We start from the raw sequence: 21,381 nt of genomic DNA on the forward strand, positions 1-21,381 counted from the left end.
ACCCCATAACAACCCTCTCTCTCTTTCAAATAACTAACTAAATAAAAATGTTTTAAAAATATTTTTAAAAATCTAAAATAATACAAAGTAATATCACAACTATGATACATGATCATACTTTGAATTCCACTCCAGAACTGTGTACACATTCCTGATAATGACAGCATAATACCAATGACACATAAGCCTATGTTAATCTCATGGATGTTTCCACTGGCTTCAATCAAATATTATTTAGATTTCAATCATTCCCTCTAAGGAACAAAAATAATGGGAACAAGACATCACAGAGAAATGGTTACCTTGGTTTCTGGTGTAATGGCTGCTTCTAGCAATTTGGTTTTAGAGCAATCCACAAAAGAAATCTTCAATCCAAATTTAACAGCCACCTTCCTGAAGTACTCATTCGTACCTGAGGCAGAAGATGATCAGGTAACATGTAAGGACTCTTTGTAGGAAGCATATGTTCCTTTCAGGCCTGCACACCTTAAAAATGGGAGGAGTTGGGCTGGAGGGATGACTTATCACTTAAGGCATTTGCCTGCAAAGCCAAAGGACCCAGACTCGATTCCCCGGGACCCATGTTAGCCAGATGCACAAAGGGGCGCATGCATCTGGAGTTTGTTTGCAGTGGCTGGAGGCCCTGGTGCACCCATTCATCTCTCTCTCCTTCTTTCTTTGTCAAATAATAAATAAATAAATATTCAAAAATGGGAGGAGCATTCCAAAAACAAAAATCTAACTGAAAGCAACCGTAGTTTCATAAAGTAGTTTGTTCAATATACTTCAGACTAATAATGCTCAACTTTAAAGGATGAAAAGTCAAATGAATCATACTTGATAATCACAAGTGGTAAGAAACAGAAAATATATATTTTTGATGAGAGAGAGAGAGAGAGAGAAAGAGAGAATGAATATTGACATGTCAGAGCCTCTAAGCACTGCAATCAAACTCCAGATGCATGTGTCACTTTGTGCTCATGCATGACCTTGTACATCTGGCTTATGTTAATTCTGGGGAGTTGAACCTAGGTTCTTAGATTTTGCAGGCAAGTGCCTTAAGTGCTAAGCCATCTCTCTAGCCCAGAAAATGTTTCTTAAAACTCTGTTCTCAGTCTTATAACACACACACCAAGGCTCTGGGAACACTGTGTAAGAGGAGAAAGAAAGATTATAAGAGCCACGGGGTGAGAAGGAGCACCCCCGGTCCTCCCAAGTGCTGGGATTAAATGTGTGGGCCACCATGCCCACCATGGATACTGGCAGGAACTGGGTATCTCTCCTCCCCTTTGCCCTCTACAGGGTGCAAAACACACCCTACATGATAGGCTTAACACCCTATGAAATAATGTTTGGGAGACTGCCCCCATTTCTGCCTGACTTAAAGGCAGAGTTGATTGCTGAATTTGATAATCAACAATTGCATGAATCTCTTCAATCTCTTGCTAGAACTCATAAAGAGGTATGGCCAAGGCTAAAGGCCATATATGAGACTGGACCTCCCCCACCGACTCATGGTTATAATCTGGGAGACTGGGTGTTTGTTTGTCACCATCGCAGTGAGACACTGGAACCCCGCTGGAAGGAACCCTACATCATCGTCCTGACCACACCTATCACTGTAAAGGTGGACAGAATTGCCACATGGATTCATCACACCCACATCCGACTGGCAGAACCATTCCTTGAACCTGAGGACCACTGGCCACAATGGAAGGTCAAGTGCGATCAAAAATCCCCTCTCAAACTCAAGCTTATATGCTCTTAATGCTTATATTATTCACTACTTGTGCCTACTGTAGTCCCCTTTCTTCCCTTAATCCCCATCAACCAGTCAACCTGATTTGGGAGGCTGAAGAAATAAACCAACGACTAGGTGTGAATCCAGTTAGGATTAAAAAAAAAACTATTACTGCTCTAACTCTTAGCTTTCTGATAGGTTTGGGCCTTGCAGGAGCAGAAACAGGATCCAAGATTGGCTCCTCATGGTACAAGGAGAGGGGGGAATGAAGGACTCAGGAAGCCTCAGAATCATCAATAGGCCTAAGTTTCTGCTTCCCAGCAAGGTCAATTTCCTGATAGGGGAATGGACTGTCTGCACCATGCCTTCCTGTGGTCATAGATAAGTTTGCTTAAAATAAGTTTGCTTAAAGTTCCTCAGATACATACAGCCAATCACAATAAAGATTACCTAATCTGCTTGGAATTTCCCTAGGCCCCTGCCCACCAGTTTTGCCCAGTATCCTAACCCTATCAGAAATATACAAGTGCAGTTACTGCTTAAATCAACCAATCATGTAACCATTCCCCTACATCTTTGTTCACATTCCTATACAAAACCTGCCCCCCTGCTACTCAGGGCTTTTGTATGGATCCATTGCATTGTTGAAGTCAAGAGTCTGAGCTTAAGCCTGAAATAAAGCTCCTTGCCTTTGCATGCATGCTTGGTTCTTCTTGGTGGTTACTGGGGGGCTGAGAACTGGGCATAGTAGATTGCTGTGAATTCGAGGCCACCCTGAGACCACGTAGTGAATTCCAGGTCAGCCTGGGCTAGAGTGAGACCCTGCCTCAGAAAACCAAAACAAACAAACAAGCAAAAATAATGTGTAACACTAGCACTGCTGTTTATACTTTATTACCTGCAGTGTAGCCATGGCACACTAGCAATGAGAGAAGTTACCTACCTCCATACACATCATCCATGCAGATAATATGGTCTCCTGCTTTTAAAAGATGCGTAATTGTCATGGAGGCAGCTGAACCTGAAGAAAAGGCCAAACCTGACAGAAAAAGCAAGTCCCGTGTAAGCAAACAAAGCAGATTTGAGGCTTAGCCAACACCTAGTGCTCGCCCGCGTTACTCTTTTTTATTTTTATTTTAGAGAGAGAGATAATTGGTGTGACAGGAGAGCCTGGAGTATTGAATTGTTTAAGGGGCCCTAGTTAACGCCACAACAGCCACTCTGTTGAGCTCTGAAAGGCCCAGGCGTGAGGTCTAGTGGGACTTCCTGAGCCTAGCTTAAGTTTGGCGACCTGTCTCTGGCCAGCTAGGACTCAGCAAGACACCTAATGGCTTCTGACCTGCCATCTCCATGTGGCAATTGTAATTACCATTTCAATAGTTAAAGTTTACTATTGGCCCTTAGCTCTTCCCCCATCCTAAAATTCCCGCCTTCATCCCCAACATGATATAGGCAACTGCTCATAGCAATAAAGTGAGTTTTTTCTGTGCGTTCCTGCTTTGAAAAGACTCCCGACTCTGTCGTTTTTCTCCAGTGGCCAGGAGAGGTTTCTGAGTTGTTGTACGTTCATCTTCCTCCTCAACCGCCAGGGAGGAACCAGCAGGCCTGGTCCTTCCACAGCACTACCTACCTGCCCGGGAAGGAGCCCGGCACCAATCCCTTGGTATTTCAGCAAGAAAATATTTAAGGGCTGGTGAGATAGCTTAGTAGCCTAAGGACCCAGGTTTGATTCCCTAGGACCCACAATTGCCAGATGCACAAGGTGGTGCATGTGTCTGGAGTTTACTTGTAGTGGCTGGAGGCCCTGGTGTGCCCATTCTCTCTATCTGCCCCCCCCAATAAATAAATAAATAAATAAATAACATATTTTTTTAAAAAATGTAAAAATCAAAGAAGAAAATATTTAAAATTATACATTATATGTACAGATGCACACATATGATTATATATATGACTCTTATTTTTCAAGCAACTGCCTTTAGTTACTGAGTCATCTCTCCAGCCTCAAGACTTTTATATATATATTTGAGAGAAAGAGGGAGGGGGAGGGAGAGAGAAAGGCAGGTAGATATACATAGAGAAAGACAATAGGCACACCAGGGCCTCCAGCCACTGCAAATGAACTCCAGATGCATGTGCTGCCTTGCACATCTGGCTTACAAGGGTAGTGGGAAATCAAACTTAGTCTTTTTAACTTTGCTCTGGCAAGTGCCTTTACCACTAAGCCATCTCTCAAGCTCCCAAGACATTTTTTATATTCACCGCTATTATTTAGTATATAGAAAATACAAGGATGACTTAACAGCATCCACTCCCAGGGGAAGGTCCATGGAATAATTGCTACGACTTTCTGACAGCATTCTACCCAGGGCTACTGGCCTTTGTTTCCGATGAAGAGTATATTCACACAAACACTAAATACGAAGCACTGCCATTTTGCCTCTGGTCATATTTATTTCTAGCTGGTGATGACACACATACACCCACTGAAGGATGTTGAGCAAAGGAGTCAGTGTTCTGGGCAAACAAGTTTATTTTTGGTTTTTGAAGTAGGGTCTCACACTAGCTCAAGCTGGCTTGGAATTCACTATGTAGTTTCAAGGTGGCCTCAAACTCATGGAGAACCTCCTACCTCTGCCTCAAAAGTGCTGGGATTAAAGGCATGCACCACCACATGCAGTGCAAACAAGATTTTGAACAAGCAAATCTCTTTCAAATGTTTAAAAAAGCTTCTGGATTCTACTGTGAGGTTCAAGTTACTTACTGTACTTAGCTCCATCCAGCGCTGCAACAACTTTTTCCAAGATATTTCTAGTGGGATTTCCATCACGGCTATACACAAATCCCTGAAGAAAAGAAAAAAAGTTCACCCTCATAGCTCTGAGGAGGACTTCTCCACAGCTTTGGGCCCATCCACCATAATGATTTTCTACTATCCTCCATGGAAGGTCTTGACATGAGATGGAAGCATGACACCATTGTGGCTGTGACAGGGTGCAGGGGTCCCAAAGATGACCAGACTGGGGTAGAATAAGACATTTTCCTTTTCTGAGGTGGATGCTAACAGGTAAGTAACACTTCAAAGTATCTCAGTTTCCCTATAATGGGAAAAATACATGGATGCCGTGTTCATAAGATGCTGGGAGGACAAAGAAGGTAGGAACTGACCCTACAAGTGGTCAGAGTTCATTCAGATCTTAGCTGGGCAAAGTGACTTCAAACAGAGGAAGTCATTCTCAGCAATGTCCCTCCACACGGTCCCTCACCAGTTTCTGCTTTGTGTTCCCTTTACATGTAAGCACCACACTATCTGCACTCACCCAATCGTTCTGTTTAACCTTGTGACCTCCTTGGAGAAGAGGCAAGCCAAATGTTACAGGATCTACAGAATGTGAGAGCCAGAGGCAGTCCTAGGATTTATTTGGACATTGATTAAAAGTCCTATAGTTTGAGAGCTGGAGAGATGGCTTAGTGGTTAAGGTGCTTGCCTGCAAAGTCAAAGGACACAGGTTTGATTTCCCCAGGACCCACATGAGCCAGATGCATAAGGTGGTGCATGCATCTAGAGTTCATTTGCAGTGGCTGAAGGCCCTGGCACACCCATTCTGTCTCTCCCTTTCTCTTTTTCTCTCAAATAAAAAAAAATATTTTTTTAAAAACGTCCTATAATTTGAGCAAAGTGTGTTAGTACATGCCTGTAACCTCAGCTTTCAGGAGGCAGAAGTAGGAGGATCTGTGAGTCCAAGGCCAGCCTGGTTTATAATAAACAAGCAAACAATGTCCTGTTATTTTCCCCTCCCAGCTCATACAGTCCACAACAAAACACAGCCACTCTTTATATCACTGTTTCTGATTTAGGAGCTTCCAGCATTACTACTAATAATTTTTAAAGTGTTGTTTCCTTGTTTTTCACAAACTGGACAAGCATGTTTCATAGGGTTACTGGCTTTCCTCAACATTTGCCGCTCACTGCTATACCTGCCAGGACCACCTCCCATCCTCTCGAAATGCATAGAGGGAATCCCAAGCTTCCACAAATCTTCATTGCATATGTTTAACTTTGGGGTGTAGAGAAACTTATTTCCCTGTCAGATCACCTTGCCTATTCCTTGCTTTTCAAATGGATCTGAAGAATTAGATGCTTGTCATGCCTCCCTTCAAGTTCCCTGTAGTGCTTTTACCTGAACTGCTGGAGGTTCTGAGCACAGTCCTGTGGGTTTACCATCCCTGCTTGCTCTCTGGAAGCATGGAACTTCTATCCCTAAGCTCCTCACAGCTGGCCTGCATGAGGAACGAATACAGGTTTGGAGCTGAGATTGTGAACACATTCATGCTGGAAATATCATTCATTTCCTGAATGTATACCTATCTGTAGAAATTGTGTGCCCATTGCAGAAATTCTCCTAGAATGCTACTTTGCAAAGGAAGGACTAAGACTCTTAGAACTTGCTTTGCCTCATGGGGCACAATGGCAGTTTTCAAAGCCTAGCCAAGGTCTGTGAACTACAACAATTAGTTTACTAATTTCATCTGAATCTCAGCAATTTTTTTTTATTATACTGAATAGGCTTTATTCATCTTCTCAAAACACTGAAATAGTAGACAGCCTAGTAACTTAGCACAGAGTTTAAATGATATATGCAAAGTTGTTCCCCAAATGGCAGGTTTTTGGGTTTTTTTGAGGTAGGATCTCACTGTAGCCCAGGCTGACCTGAAACTCACTCTGTACTTCTAGTGTTGCCTCCATCTCACAGCAATCCTCTGACCTCTGCCTCCTGATTGCTGGGTAAAGAGCATGCACCACCATGCCTAGCCCAAACGGTTGTTTCTGACTCTCTGTCCAGGAGTCCCTAAAAAAAATACACTCTTAAATGACCTTTATTAAAGTCATCAACTACATCAAAGAGGAGTTATTTAAGCAAAGAATCTTAATGTAAAAGTGACTTTGATTCCTAGGACCTGAGAACTTTTATAAGGGTATTATTTGATTTGCTTTTATGTATCTGAGCTTCATAAAATAGACTCATTGACCTTTTGACTTAGAATAACACTGCTCGGCTTTCTAGTTTGGGAAGATTACTCCAATATTAATATTGAAACCCTGCCATAATGCTTCCAGTTAAACTTCATTCAAATGGAAAGACAGAAAGAAGTGAGAGAAAACTTAGCTGAAAATCAAAATTATTTTATGAAATGCAGACATGGTAACAGTCCACCATGAACTGAGCAAAACTTAATTAAAAAGTGGAGTGGGTGAGGCTGGAGGGATGGCTTAGCTGTTGAGGCATTTGAATGCAAAGCCAAAGGACACAGATTCGATTCCCCAGGACCCACATTAGCCAGATGCACAAGGGGGCGCACACATGTGGAGTTCGTTTGCAGTGGCTGGAGGCCTTGGCGTGCCCATTCTCTCTCTCTCCCTCTTTCTCTGTCAAATAAATAAATAAATAAATAAGTAAGTAAATAAATAAATAAAGTGGGTGGACTTAAAAAAATCCATTTCCATTAGGTGATCAGAGACAAGCATCTGTGATAGTAGCCTTTTAAAACTGGTATCTGAGACATGTAAACAACTTTACTAAATCCTTATGCTGTCATTAGATATATGCTAAAAATACCATTTGTTTCCTGAAAGGGTTTCCCAGTTCTGAGCCTCTTTCCAGCTATTTAAAACATGCTCAAAAATTTCCTTCCCTACCAACCAGTGAGATTTATCTGGTCCATACAAATAGAAGCTGGAACTGAATGGCTGAACTGTATGCATCCAGACTTAATGCAAAAGAACCATTCTAATACAACTTTTTAAGTTAACCTACTAGGAATTGGTGGTTAAAGGTATCTCTTCCAAAACCTGACTTCCATAGTTTGATTCTCCAATACCCACATAAAGCCAGATACACAAAGTGCTGCGTGCATCTGGACTTTGTTTGCAGTGGTCCTGGAGTGCTGATTCATTCTCTATCTCTCAAATAAATAAATAGGCATTAAAAAGTTAACCCACTGTTTTTACTGGTCTGTTTGTACTTTAACTTTTGCATGAGAGATTTGCTAATTTCAAATGAGGCAGAGCCAATAACCCCAATATTACTGCTGACCATTTGAAGTACTTTTATACTTGAAACTATTTCTTGTATTCTGTTGTTTGATTGGAAAACATGGCGTATAAAAGGTAAAGGACATTACATCTTGCCTCGTCTTTCCAGACAACTTCATGATGATGTATAGCATCTGGGACAGCTCAGCACACAGGCAAGAGAGAGAGAGAGAGAGAGAGAGAGAGAGAGAGAGAGAGAGAGCGCTTCAACTCAGTGCCTGGCTTGTCAGAAGCCCTTGGTAGTTCACCCTTAAAGAATCCCATATCCCATGGTTGTGGATGGCCTGGCTGAACTGACATCCAGGTCTCTCCTTTGAGGCACTGACCTATATGGCTGTCCATGGCTCTGGGCCCTCTTCCTAGCCAGTCCTCTTCAAGATTTCTCAACACCACCAGAATTTCCCACAGTGTTCTTTTCACAGGACAAGGACAGACCCTCATCCTTGGAGAGAGCAGTGGTCGGGGCTGAATTTCAACCCATGGACTCATTCAGATATGGAAGCCCTTAGTCACCACTCTGAAGCAAGAGGTCAGCACTACTCAGGCCATTTCCATTTCCAAGGAGACAGCCTCATCCTGTGATTTTTCCATCTGCTCCAACTACAGGCTACCCCCACTCCCACCCTGGAAGGCACTACTGGGCAAAGGCTCCGTTTCTGGGTTCTTTTCTTAAGGCTACATAAGTGTGTGTCCAGGTCACCTCCTTCAGAGTGCTTCACACTTGCCAGACAGGTGCCACGGTCCCTCGTGTTTTGTCAGGTATGGTCTTCAGTAGATGTTAATAGGAACCTGCAGGTGCACATGGAGCATTATAGAAGCCATAACATAGTGGCAGGGGAAGCTGATAAGCAGCTGAGCTGAGCGGAAGAAGATGAGCTGTGTCCGAGTCAGCCCCCCCCCCCCCCCATAGGAGTACCCACAGGAGCAGGCAGCAGACAAGACAGCCAGGCTTCACAGAGCTTCCTTCCAACAGAGATCATATTTCCCAGGGTAGGCCCGCCCTCCATTTGGTCCTGTCTCCTCCTACCCTGTGTCTTGGCCTAGGGCCTCTGCCTAGGCGGCTGGCCTTCCAGGCTCAGGGCTCTGTGAGCCAGGGAGCTGGCCAAAGGCCTGCAGATAGTGAGCAGGGGCCTGGTGTGTTCCTCCTATGTCAGCAGTACATCTGAGAGCTGCTGCCTGGTCCCCACCACTAGGCAACTTTTAAATACTCCAAGACCCAAGAACCAGGAAGAAGCCATGCTTAGCAAGAAGGCTATCTCCCAGGGTTAACAAATCCTTCACATTTGAGCCTGGATCAGTGCACACACAGCCTGCTCTGCTCTCTGACCTGGTCGTTGTCATGGAAATACTGTAAAAGTGGATACTAGGAAATAACAAAGTACCTGTATGTACATACCATAAAGTATGTGGTAGGTTCTATTATTATCCCCATTTGCACAGAATCAAACCTAGGCTTGCTTGCATGGGTTCAATAACTTCCTGAGATTACCCAGTTGGGAACAAGTGATGACAAAATTCAAGCCCGTGTCCTCTGACATATGGCTTGTGCTCTTAATCACATAGCCACTGCTGAAATGATGCAACGGGCTGGGCAACGACTAGCTTTGTTACAGCAGAGCCCCATCAAGTGTGTGGTGCTGAGGAGTGGGGATCCCGCCATGAGCCTTGGGCTAGTTGCTGACCAAGCCGACATCTCAGCCATTTAATCTGAGAAATGAGAATTGTGTTCAGAAGAGGTGCTGGTTAGGACTGGATGTGTGGCTACATAAAAAACATGTGATATGTTTTAAGTATATATTTTACACATATTAGGTCCCCAATAGCTTTTGGGACTCATCTTACTTCTAGGTAGTTTATGTGGTTATCTTTTACTTAACAAAATGACTCCTTAGTAGAGCTTTAGTTTTTGCTGCTAAATGTAATTTTAAAGAAGCTATAAGCCCCATTTTTGCTTGTATTTTTAAAAGTATTCTTTATTTACAAGGACAGAGCAAGACAGAGAGAGAGAGAGAGAGAGAGGTGGAGGGAGAGATAAAAAGAGAATGTGTGTGCCAGGGTCTTTTTCCACTGTAAGCCACCTCCAGACACATGTGTCCCTTTGTGCATCTGGCTTTAGTTACTGGGAAATCAAACCCCGGCCAGCAGACTTTGCAAGCATGCACCTTTAATTGCTGATCCATCTCTCTAGCTCCTCTTTTTGTTTTGAGGCAGGGTCTTTACCCTAGGCTGACCTGCAACTCTGTATCCCAGGCTGGCCTCAAACTTACTGTGACTCTCCTACCTCTGCTTTCTGAATTCAGGAATTAAAGGAGTGAGTCACCACACCCTCCATAAATGCTTATTCTTTAACTGAAAATTCACCAAGATCACATGAATTTACTTGTAAATGTGTACAGCAAGTTGGACACACTGTTCCTCCAAGTCCTGCTTATCAAAAGCAACATCACAGAATTGCAACCAAAAGTGAGTACAGAGATGAGCTGGAGGGGGAAGGGCAGGCAATATGATAAAGTGACCTAGAGAGGTGAACTGGTGGTAAGAGGGAAAGGAGGGTGGGAGAGGAATAAAAATCCTTGAAAACGCCAGAAGGAATGAATTTATGTCTCTATAAGCCAATTTAAAACATTAAAAAAAAACTTAGCTGGGTGTGATGGTACAGGCCTTCAATCCCAGCACTGGAGAAGCTGAGGAAGGAGGATCACCCTGAGCTGCAGGTCAGCCTGGGCTGCAGTGAGACCACCATTCCTCTTGCCAGCCTCCCTGCCCTGCAGGTCGCCTTAGGGAGCACGGCTGCAGGCCTTAGGGATCATAGCTGCAGTCTTGGGGAACACAGTGGCAGGTCGTCTTGGGGAGCACTCTCCTGCCTTCTGTCGTGGGAAGCCCTGTCCTCCCGCCCGCTCGAGACCCAGCTCACCGCGTGCCGGCCCGGCGCCTCATACTTGAACGTGGTGGACAGGAAGATGGGGGGCACCACCGCCCGGGAGGTCCACTGCTCGGGCTCCTGGCCCACGTGGATGGCCTGCGTGGCGAAATGCTGGAATGTGGGCAGGAAGCCGTGTGGGCAGGCGGCGTCTTGTTCCTGCATGCTGCCCTGCGAACAAATGACCCCGAGGAGGAAAGAGCGGCCAGCCGCGCAGCCGCTGCACCCACTGGACACAGCACCGCGGACGGCTGAGGGCTAGCCGGGGCAGCCGCGGGAGGGGCCGCATCGGGCCAATCAGCGGAGAGAGAGAGCAGGCTCCGCTGCTCATTGGCGGGCAGTGGCGCCGTTGCCGGGAGCTCCTGGCAGAAACCGCAGTGTGGAGGCGAGCGAGGCCCCGGAGCCTGGGCGCTGGGCTGCGGGCGGGAAGGACCCACAGATGGCCTGTGGTCGCTGGGTGCCCTGACCCCACGCCTTGTGCCCAGCGGCGTGGATAGGACAAGTGACCCCCGGAAGCGGGAGCGAGGGCCAGCGCTGGCGTCCTGGCGAAGTTCTGCGGGAGGCCCTGAGCCGCCGGGCCCTCCTCCAGCCGCCCCGACCGGCGCTTTCCCCCGCGAGTCCCGGGGCCGCTCCTCCGCCTGAGCCCCTGCTGCTAGGACCACGAGGACGCCCTGGGGCCGGGAGGGAGGGCCACTCCCACAGCCTGCGGCACCTCACCCCAGCCCGTGCCCCGGGGCGGCGGCCCTGTGCTCCCCCGGGACCCTTAAGCGCCCTCTCGGGTCGGTCCCCTCGCTCCCTTTTCAGCGCTGCTGTTGCCTGGGGCATGCAGGTGCGCTCTTCCTCTCTCTTTCCCTTCCTTCTATCTTGAACCCAAAATGAGACCCCAAACATCCTTCGCTTTTGCAAAGTAGGTGTCTTTAGCCTTTAACCGCAGAGCAATCCCTCCAGCCATCCTGAGCTTTCATAGTCCGGATTCTCCACAACGGGGGTAAATGGGAGCCTGGACGTTTACACAAATGCTTTCATTGTTATACAATTAACAGTTACGTCTTTGCAGGCAAAAGGAAGCGAAGCCTCCGGTCTCACATTTGGCCGCTCCCCTGCGCTCAGAGTCCTCCGCGTCAGGGGTCAGTGCTCCGTTCCCAAAGACACCTAACTTGCCTTCTGTTCTGGGGCTAGGGAATCTAGGGATATTCCAGTTTCTGCAAAGTCTTATCCAAATATCTGAAATATTAGCAGGCAAATTTAAGAGAGAAAGAGGAAGAAAGAACCTTTACAAGGGAATGGAGAGATGGCTCAGCAGTTAAAGGTGGTTGCTTGCTAAGTCTGACAGCCGGGGTTCTATTCCCCAGTACCCATGTAAAGCCAGATGCACAAAGTGGTGCATGTATCTGGAATTATTTTTAGTGGCAAGATGGTGCACCCACTCATATTCTCACTCATTTTTTCTCTTTCTTTGCAAATAAATAAAAAAAAAATATAAAGAACCTTTACAAGTTTACAGTTTTAAAGAAATGCTTAGCAACACAGACTTTGTAAGCATGCACTTTTACTTGCTGAGCCATCTCCTCAGTTCCTTTTGTTGTTGTTGTTGTTGTTTCTTTGAGGCAGGGTCTTACTCTAACCTGGAACTCTCTGTAAACCCAGGCTGGCTTCGAACTCACAGCAATCCTCCTACCTCTGCCTCCTGTGTGCTGTTATTAAAGTATATGTTGGGCTGAAGAGATGGCTTAACAGTTAAGGAGTTTGCCTTTGAAGCCAAAGGAGCCAAGTGCCATTCCCCAAGACCCACGTAAGCCAGATGCACAAGGTGGCACATGTGCTTGGAGTTCTTTGACAGTGGCTGAAGGCCCTGGTGTGCCCATTCTCTTTCTCTACCTGCCTCTTTCTCTCTGTGTCTAAAATAAAATAAAGTTAAAATAATTTAAAAACCATATGCCACCAAGCCTGGATGACAATTTACTTTTTAAAAAATATTTTATTTACTTATTGACAAGGAGAGAGTGAGGGAGAGAAAGAGAGAATGAGAATGAATGGGTCTCCCAGGGCCTCTGTTGCTGCAAACGAACTCCAGATGCATGTGCCACTGTGCATCCAGCTTTACGTGGGTACTGAGAAGTCAAACCTGGTTCATTAGGCTTTGCAGGAAAGTGCCTTAACAGCTCTCTAGCTCCAATTTACCTTTTATTACCTGCTTTGTGGACACTACTTTGCATCTTTCAAGTGTGCAAATAGCCTAAGGGCAAGTTAACTGCTAGAGACCAACTCACTTTTTGTGCATAGAGAAAAAGGCACTGTTTTAATCGGTATTTCTCTTAAAAGTACATTGTGAGCTGCAGTGCATTTCACGCTAGGGATAACTATCCATGGGACAACTATCCATAACAGAGCACTTGAGAAGATGTTGCTAAAACAGTTCCAAGTAGTTCTTGTTCCTAGCAGTAGTTGACAAACCCTGACGTGTGTTAAGTATGACCATTTGTTTTAGTGTTACTATCAAAAAGGACTCTTTGAAAGTTGGTACTCATCCACATATTCCAAACTAAAGCCCTCATAAATTTAGGAGACATAAGATTATCCATTGAGATTTTAATATACTGTACTCATGTGACTCACAAGTTAACTTGTTGGAAAGTCCACTCAGGAATTTATCCTTCAGACGTGTTCCCATGCATGGTTGAAGATGCACAAGGATATTCTTTTACCTCTTAGCTATTTTTAAAAACATAAGAAAAAAATCCTAATTATCCATCCTTGAAGGCTGGGCTGTCCTTCATTTCTTCTTCAGAGCCAGGCCAGCTACTGTGCAGCTCCATGATGTTTACTCTGTAGCCAAGAAACAGAGGATGGATGTTGACAGGCAGGAGATGACATGATGTCTCGTTTCCAAGACAGCAAATCAATAAACACATTTAGATTCCACTTTTCAAGAGTATATGCTCTATTGCATTATTTTAACATATAACAACATATATAATTATCAATGAACATATATAATAACCATTTGGGAAATAGAAACCATGGATCTGCACAGGAAAGTAAATTCCTTTACATTTTATTTTCTTTCATGTTCAACTCTTCTATCACAGACATATATCACCTTTCAACAACTAATACTGATCAGAATTAGGAATAAGTTAGCTCCAATTTTGTAGGTAGTTAATCAGGGTTACTGGCCCAGAAAGAATATTACTAATGATAAATCAAGAGAAGAGAGTCTGGGGACTGTGTTCCAAAGGCCCCTGACTCGCCAAGATGTATGGTGACCACCAGCTCTTATGCCCTTGCTATTTCAACACAAAGAAATAATTACTCTTTAAGGTGATAGGCAGGGTAGCCATCTTGATCTTGTCTTTATATATTATATACCTGTATTGAAATGTCACAGTGTATCCCCTAAGTATTGATAATTACTGTCAGTTAGTAAAAACAGAGCTGGGGAAATTGTTCAGTGGGTAAAGTGCTTGCCTACAAGCATGAGGACCTGAGTTCAAATCCTCAGAATGCATACAACATGTTGAACGTTGTGATGTGTGCTTGCCATCCAAGCACTGGGGAGGTGGAAAAAGGAGGATCCTTGGGGTTTGCTGGCTAGTTAGACTAGCAGGTCAGTGAGCTTCAGAATCACCAGAGGCTCTTCCTAACTAAGGTGGAAAAACTAGAGGGAGACACACTGATGTCTACCTCTGGCCTCCACAAGCACACACACACAACAGGAAAGGAGTTTAGTTGGACTGACACATGGAATGAAGGCTCCACTCAGGAATTTTGAGTGGCAGTCACACAGCTGAGTCTGAAACTCAAATCTATCATCTGCTGTCTCTGTTACCCTGAGAGGACAACTAACTTGACCTTTGTAAGACTCATCTTCTTCTGTAAAATGCAAAAAGAGTAAAACTACTAACAAATCATACTTCTTAGTTTCAAAATAGGATTTTAGAAGCTGGCAGCAGACCAGGGAACATGTGAGATCTGGCACTGTCTGCAGGTAGATGGCATCAGCACTGGAATGTGTTAAAGGAGCCTGGCTGGCTTCTGTTGAGAATGAGTGAGTTGTTCTCTCACTGGAGGAAGGAATCCCCTGTTTGGGCATCACAGAAGTGATGGCATTGGGAGGGCACTGTAGGAGAAACTGAGTTCTTTTTCCCCTCTATATTTTCAGAGCAGTCTTTCTAGGGCTTTTTTTTCCCCCTGAGGTAGTATCTTGCTCTAGCCCAGGCTGGACTGGATTTCACTCAGGGTGGCCTCAGACTTACAGTAATTCTCCTACCTCTGCCTCCTGAGTGCTGGGATTAAAGGCGTGGGCCCCCATGCCTGGGTCTGGGGATTTTTACATCAACACATATTGCTAGCTACACAGTATGGTCTCAAATAAAAATCTAACAAGAGACATGTAAAGTGCCTGCCAGCCATGGTGGCTTACACCTGGAAAACCCAGGCTAAGTGTTTCTAGGCCAATCTGTGCTACAGTGACAGACTGCCTCAAAACAACAACAACAACAACAACAACAACAACAACAACAACAAAAACCCTGTGCATTTTAAGAGTAGAATTTTCACAAAAAACCATTAAATCTCAAAACATATAGGAAATAGTGTCTCTAAAGGATTTTAAAAAATGTGATGTGCACTGTGAGTTCAAGGCCACCCTGAAACTACATAGTGAATTCCAGGTCAGCCTGGGCTAGAGTGAGTCCCTACCTCGAAAAAAAAAAGTGTGATCAGTTCTTAACATACAAATGTATATTAATCCTATAATGAATTACAACTATGTACTCATTAGACTGTTTAAAAGACTGTTGATATCCAGTGATATATAAAGTGAAACTTTTAAATAAATGTTTATTTTATTTTATTTTTTATTTTTTTTATTTGAGGGCAACAGCAAAAGGAAGAGGGAGGGAAAAAGAGAGAGAGAGAGAGAGAGAGAGAGAGAGAGAGAGAGAGAGAGAGAGAAAGAGAAATAGGCACGCCAGAGCCTCTAGTCACTGCAAACAAACTCCAGATTCATGCGCCATCTTGTGCATCTGGCTTACGTGGTCCTGGGGAATGGAGCCTTGAACTGGGGCCCTTAGGATTACAGGCAAGTGCTTAACTGCTAAGCCATCTCTCCAGCCCATATAAATGTTTTTATTGCTAATTTTCATACATGTACATGATCTATTTTGTTCACTATCCCCTCCTATTACTGTCCTTTGTCCTCTCTTCCCCCATCTTTCTTCTGCTGAATATCTCCTTCTTTTCAGTTAGTCCCTCTTCTATTCTGATGTCTTTTTTTGTGCCCCTGTACATCACAAATGATGACATGCTCATGGGACCAATATTGTTCAAGTAATTATAGTCACGGTGAGTTCATAAATTCAATAGCCACTTAATGACTGGAAGAAACCATTCTAAAGCATGTCTCCCCATCATTTGACCCTAACATTTCTCAAACCAACTCATATTCAAGGTTCCCTGAGCCTTGGAGGGTGTAGTGGAGATGTCTACCTTAATGCTGAGCTAGTAAGTAAACCTGGCTAGTAAGCAAAGAAGAATATAAACCTGTCAGTAGAAAATAAAAATGAAAAGTCTGTAAAGGATATTATGAGACTTGTTGTTTTCTTATGAGGTAGAGTGTCACTCTAGCCCATACTGACCTGAAAATCACTTTAAACTCACAACAATCCTCCTACCTCCCATATTCAGTTATCTATATACATAAAGCTTTATTCTGGGGTGGTATTCCTCATTTTCACTGAAATGGCAAGGTCAGCCCATTGGGAGCTGTGGTGGTTTGATTCAGGTATACCCTATAAACTTAGGTGTTCTGAATGCTAGTTTCCCAGCTGATGAAGATTTGGGAATTAATGCCTCCTAGAGGGAGTGTATTATGTGTGTGTGTGCGGGGGGGGGGGGGGGGCGGCGCAGGCTTATGGGTGTTATAGCTAGTTTCCCCAAGCCAGTGTTTGGCACACTTTCCTGTTGCTATTGTCCACCTTATGTTGGCCAGGGGTGATGTCCACCCTCTGCTCATGCCATCATTTTCCCCTGCCAGTGTGGAGCTTCCCCTTGAGCCTGTAAGCCAAAATAAACTTCTTTTTCCCACAAGGTGCTCTATGTTGGGAGATTTCTACCAGCAATGCAAACCTGATTGCAACAGGAGCCAACCTACTTCCATGCCCCAATCTTCCCCTTATCTTCTTCCCTGGACTCCAGCCATTCCTAGTAAGCTCTGGTCATTACACAAATTACAGAGCATTAATATTAATATAAAAAGACTTTTCTTATCTGACTTTGCAAGTGTTTCCTCTACTTGGAATGCACACATGCTCACCTCAATGGGTCACATCTCTTCCTAACATCCTTCTTCCTCCTTGCAGAGATGTTGAGATCCTCCTGTGACTGACAATGATTTGGTCCTGCTCACTGTAAAATAACCAGGATTTGGAGATGGGAGTTGAGGAGGCTGTGGCATATCGGCCCAAACGTGCAGGTCTCATCTGACCTACAATTCTTAGCAGGGTCAGGCCTGGATAGTGCTTGGATGGAAGAGTCACTGGGAAGGAGATTAGGTTTCATCGCAATAAGCTATCTGATCTAGAAAACAGCTGAACTTTGTCATAATGACCATTTCTAGAAGTTTGGGCTCCATGTTGAGCAGCATCCAGAATCCAGGGTCCTTGTCATTCTGCCTACATTTTCCTTTCTCTGTGGTCTGCACATGCATGTGATTACAAGTGACTTTTGTCCCCTGGGTAAACTGCTATTTTCCTGCATGTTAAATATTACTCTTCTTTTAATTAGAGAATGTGATTAGCCAGCCAGTCCTTGACCCACACTTTGATGCTGTTTGAAGATCATCTGATAGTCCAGGTTCTGAAAGGCTAAAGAAAGATTTCTGATTAGAAGGTCCAGAGACCAATGTTGTTCTCTTGGTCCACTTTTCTTGGAATGGTTAACTCTAGCAGTAAGATCTCAGCCATTTAAAGGGTATTTTCTTTAAGAAGTTACTAACTGGGCAAAGGTCAAACAAGGAATGATTTTACAAGCTGTGGTTTTACAAAGTAAACCTACTTGAATGATGTGGTATCAAACCAAGTGTGCAGCCATCATGACCCGTGATAGAGCTCGTTGAGTCTAATTCTGCCTGGGCTTCTTACATCATGAGGTCACGTGTGTTTCATGGAATGTAGTGTTCAGCAAGAACCCTAGAGGTCTGGGAGGAGTTTGGAACAAGGTTTCTGTGGAGTAAACTTCCACGGAGATTAAGAAAAGGGAAATAAGAAAGAGGGAAAGAAAAGAGCAATTGTTTAACAGGAAAAGAGAATAGAAACACTGAGAGAATTACTGGAAACAGGTTTCCAGCCTATATTTTAATGGTAAATTAACTTCCAGTTAAGGGACTTTTAATTGCAAAAATAAACCTTGTTGTACTAATTAATTGCAAAAATATAGAAAAAAACACAATGAAATCTGAAACAATTTGAAATAAGTGAATAAAAACTATTTTTAAATAAAAATAATAAAATGTTTTGTTATAAGGTCAATTCCTAGTACAGAAAATGAATGCCAAAAGACAGCAAGAAAGGAAGAAGGAAGAGTAGATTAGACAGAAATTAGGAAAGGTATAAATTAGTGCCCAGAACCCAAAATTGAATCATTGTGTCACTGATTAGAAATGGCAGATATTTGACATAATTGTCCTCATGCCTGTGATCTTCAGGTTGCCTGTCAAACAAGAAGTTAATTAAGACTCTATGTTCTTCAGTTCATTGTAATTTTTAGCCCAATTTCTTCAGATTAGAAGGTCAGACAGTGTTTCCACATAAAATATACCCAAATGTATACCAGAACTTTCCCCATCTCTAATAATACCATATAGTATTACATGTATATATTATATATGATATATATATGTAATATACACACTATATATAATATATAATACACATACATATGTATATATATGATATCACGTCATATCATATATATACATATATATCATATATATGTATATATCATATATGTATCATATATATGTATAAATATATATATCATACACACACACATATATATATATATACATACATACATATATATATATATATATATATATACACACACATATATATATATGATTTTGAATTTTATTCACTTTCCCTAGAACCTCTGCTTTCATAGTAGGGCCAGGTCAGGGCACCCTTTGCTGGAAGACTCCTTTGCTCCCAGAGCTTCCTATGCTGACGGACTGCTCTCCACCCCTCACCAGCATCTGCCAGCAGTGACGATGCTGAGCATCAATATCCTAAGGTCTGTCCTCACCCCAGTGCTCCTGGGGATAAACTGTGTTGGTTTTCTAAAATAATTCATTTTTCTCTCTCTTTTTTTTTTTTTTTTTGATGTAGGGTCTCATTCTAGCCCAGACTGACCTGGAATTCACTATGTAGTCTCAGGGTGGCCTTGATCCACAGCAGTCCTCCTACCTCTGCCTCCTGAGTGCTGGGATTAAAGGCATGCGCACCCATGCCTGGCTTAATTCTTTTTTTTTTTTTTCTTTTTGAGGTAGGGTCTCACTCTAGCCCAGGCTGACCTGGAGTTCACTATGTAGTCTCAGGGTGGCCTCGAACTCACAGTGATCCTACTTCCTCTGCCTTCCGAGTGCTGGGATTAAAGGCATGCGCCACCACGCCTGCCTTAATTCATTTTTATCTAAAAAGAAATTCTGCATGAAGACACAAGACAGCAATCAGGAGCAGACAAGAGCAAGGTTTTGCTTTTATTGTTGCTGTTGTTTGAGCACTCCCTGAATTCTTGCTGCCTGGGAAGGATTCATGTTAACAATGTCCAGAATTCCAGTTTCCCCAGGGAAGGAACATAGGTATGTTTTCCCAGAAACTTCCCTCTGAGGCTTCGTGCAAACTTCTCACAGCAACTGCTTGGCTTTTTTTCTGTTCACAGAATTCTCTGAATTCACAGAATGCACACATCCTTTTCAGAAACCTTACAATTTTCTTCATACTTCCTCTCAGATGGCTGTAGACACTGGGCGGCACTTCCTATCTCCTACAGGAAACAGCCAGAAGGGAGATTATTTCAATTAAAGTTGGCCCAAAGAGCTCTGCTCTTGGTACTGGAATGCTACTCAGTAGGATAAGGGTCGAAACAAGTAAACTGAAAATGAACAGGCAGCCCTAATTTTCAAATTGCTAAAATAGGAGTCTTTTCTAAGAGTCATTTATAGAAGCAAGTCAATCTTAATGTTATAGAAGAAACAAGCTCATAAGATGGTGATTTTAACAATAGCAGAGAAGAATGAAAATTTCCCTAAAGTGGGCTGGAGAGATGGCTCATCCTTTAAGGAGCGTGCCTGCAAAGCCTAATGACCTGGGTATGATTCCCCAGTAAAGCCAGATGCAAAAGCTGACGCATGGCTTTGGAGTTCCTTTGCAGTGGCTAGAGGCTCTGGTGCCCCTCCCCGATCTCTCTTTCCTTGCAAATAAACAAAAAAATTAATTCTCCAAAGTAAGTAGAAATTCATTATCCATGTATACAAGCATGGGAAGAAACAAGAAGCTCAGAACAAGATGTTCTCTCCATCTCTCTCTCCTTGCAAATAAACAAAAAAAAAATTAATTCTCCAAAGCAAGTAGAAACTCATTATCCATGTATACAAACATGGGAAGAAACAAGAAGCCCAGAACAAGATGTTCTCTTCACCTTAGATAACAAAGGAAGAGCTGAAGACAGTGGCACATCACACTGACCTACAAGGAATACCACAGCCATGGGCAAGAGGGCTGCAAGAGCTCCAGGACAGCATTTGGAAGACAAACTCAATCTTAGTTTGAATGCATGTATTGCCACCAGCATGCTGCCAGGGAACCAGGCCTAAGCGGTTTTCTCTCCCCTCACCTGAGAGAAGGGAGAAATCATTTTAGGTGTGGTCTGAGGAAAAGCGAGAGAGAGCATATCTTTTTCCATGGCTCTAAGGAAGTTTTAGATAGCCACACCCTCCTGAAAATGCCTGCCAGGCTCTTTCTTCCTAAAAGACAGTGCCCATTGTCAGTCTCAGAAACTGTTGAACTCAGTGTGCACTGCATTCCTACTCACACTGCTGTTGAAGCCACTTGTCCTCTGTGCTCACTTCCTTACCTGGAATGGGCAACACTCACCATGGGATCACCAGGCAGATGCTCTACTAGGTATCTCTGAGTATTAATGTTTTAAATAAATGGATTAAAATTAGATACCACACCTATCTTTAAAGGTTTTCAGAGGTATTAATTAAAGCAACATATAGTCCAATCCATAGCACAAAAAGAAAAAAAAGAAGACAAAAAAGGTAAGAAAAGGAGAGGGAAACAAAGGAAAGAACGGAGCAAGTAATATGTGCCTAATAAAACATAATAATTCAGGGCTGAAGAGATGGCTTGGCAGTTAAGGCACTTGCCCATTGTAGCAGACAGCTTCAGGTTCACTAAGATGAACTTTCAGACAAGACACAGTTATGGAGGAAGGGATATTTATTGAAGCATACAGATCCAGGGGAAGTTCCAAATGGCAGAAGAAACTGGCCTTCTTTCACAGGACCAAGCAGAGACAGAGAAGTATAAGCCAAAGAGCCAAAAGCCACACAGCACACTT

At 43.5% G+C, this 21,381-nt stretch overlaps 1 protein-coding gene across 2 annotated transcripts in view; it reads right to left on the reverse strand.

The window, feature by feature from the left end:
* The window catches only part of LOC101615234 (cystathionine gamma-lyase-like), a 29,421-nt gene extending 18,413 nt beyond the window's left edge, over nt 1-11,008 (reverse strand). Inside the window, exons 1-5 of one of the 2 annotated variants that reach the window (XM_045138693.1) lie at nt 10,750-10,908; nt 5,923-6,022; nt 4,506-4,587; nt 2,685-2,780; nt 303-412 (exon numbers count right to left, since the gene is read on the reverse strand). In XM_045138693.1, the coding sequence (XP_044994628.1) occupies nt 303-412; nt 2,685-2,780; nt 4,506-4,587; nt 5,923-6,022; nt 10,750-10,772 (411 nt within the window). In that variant the 5' untranslated portion in view covers nt 10,773-10,908. Of the gene's footprint in view, nt 1-302; nt 413-2,684; nt 2,781-4,505; nt 4,588-5,922; nt 6,023-10,749 lie in introns of both variants that reach the window. The other variant, XM_045138692.1, reaches the window with a different exon arrangement.
* Nucleotides 11,009-21,381: the final 10,373 nt, after the last annotated feature.

The sequence above is a fragment of the Jaculus jaculus genome, chromosome 19, assembly GCF_020740685.1.
Source record: "Jaculus jaculus isolate mJacJac1 chromosome 19, mJacJac1.mat.Y.cur, whole genome shotgun sequence".
NCBI lineage: Eukaryota > Metazoa > Chordata > Mammalia > Rodentia > Dipodidae > Jaculus > Jaculus jaculus.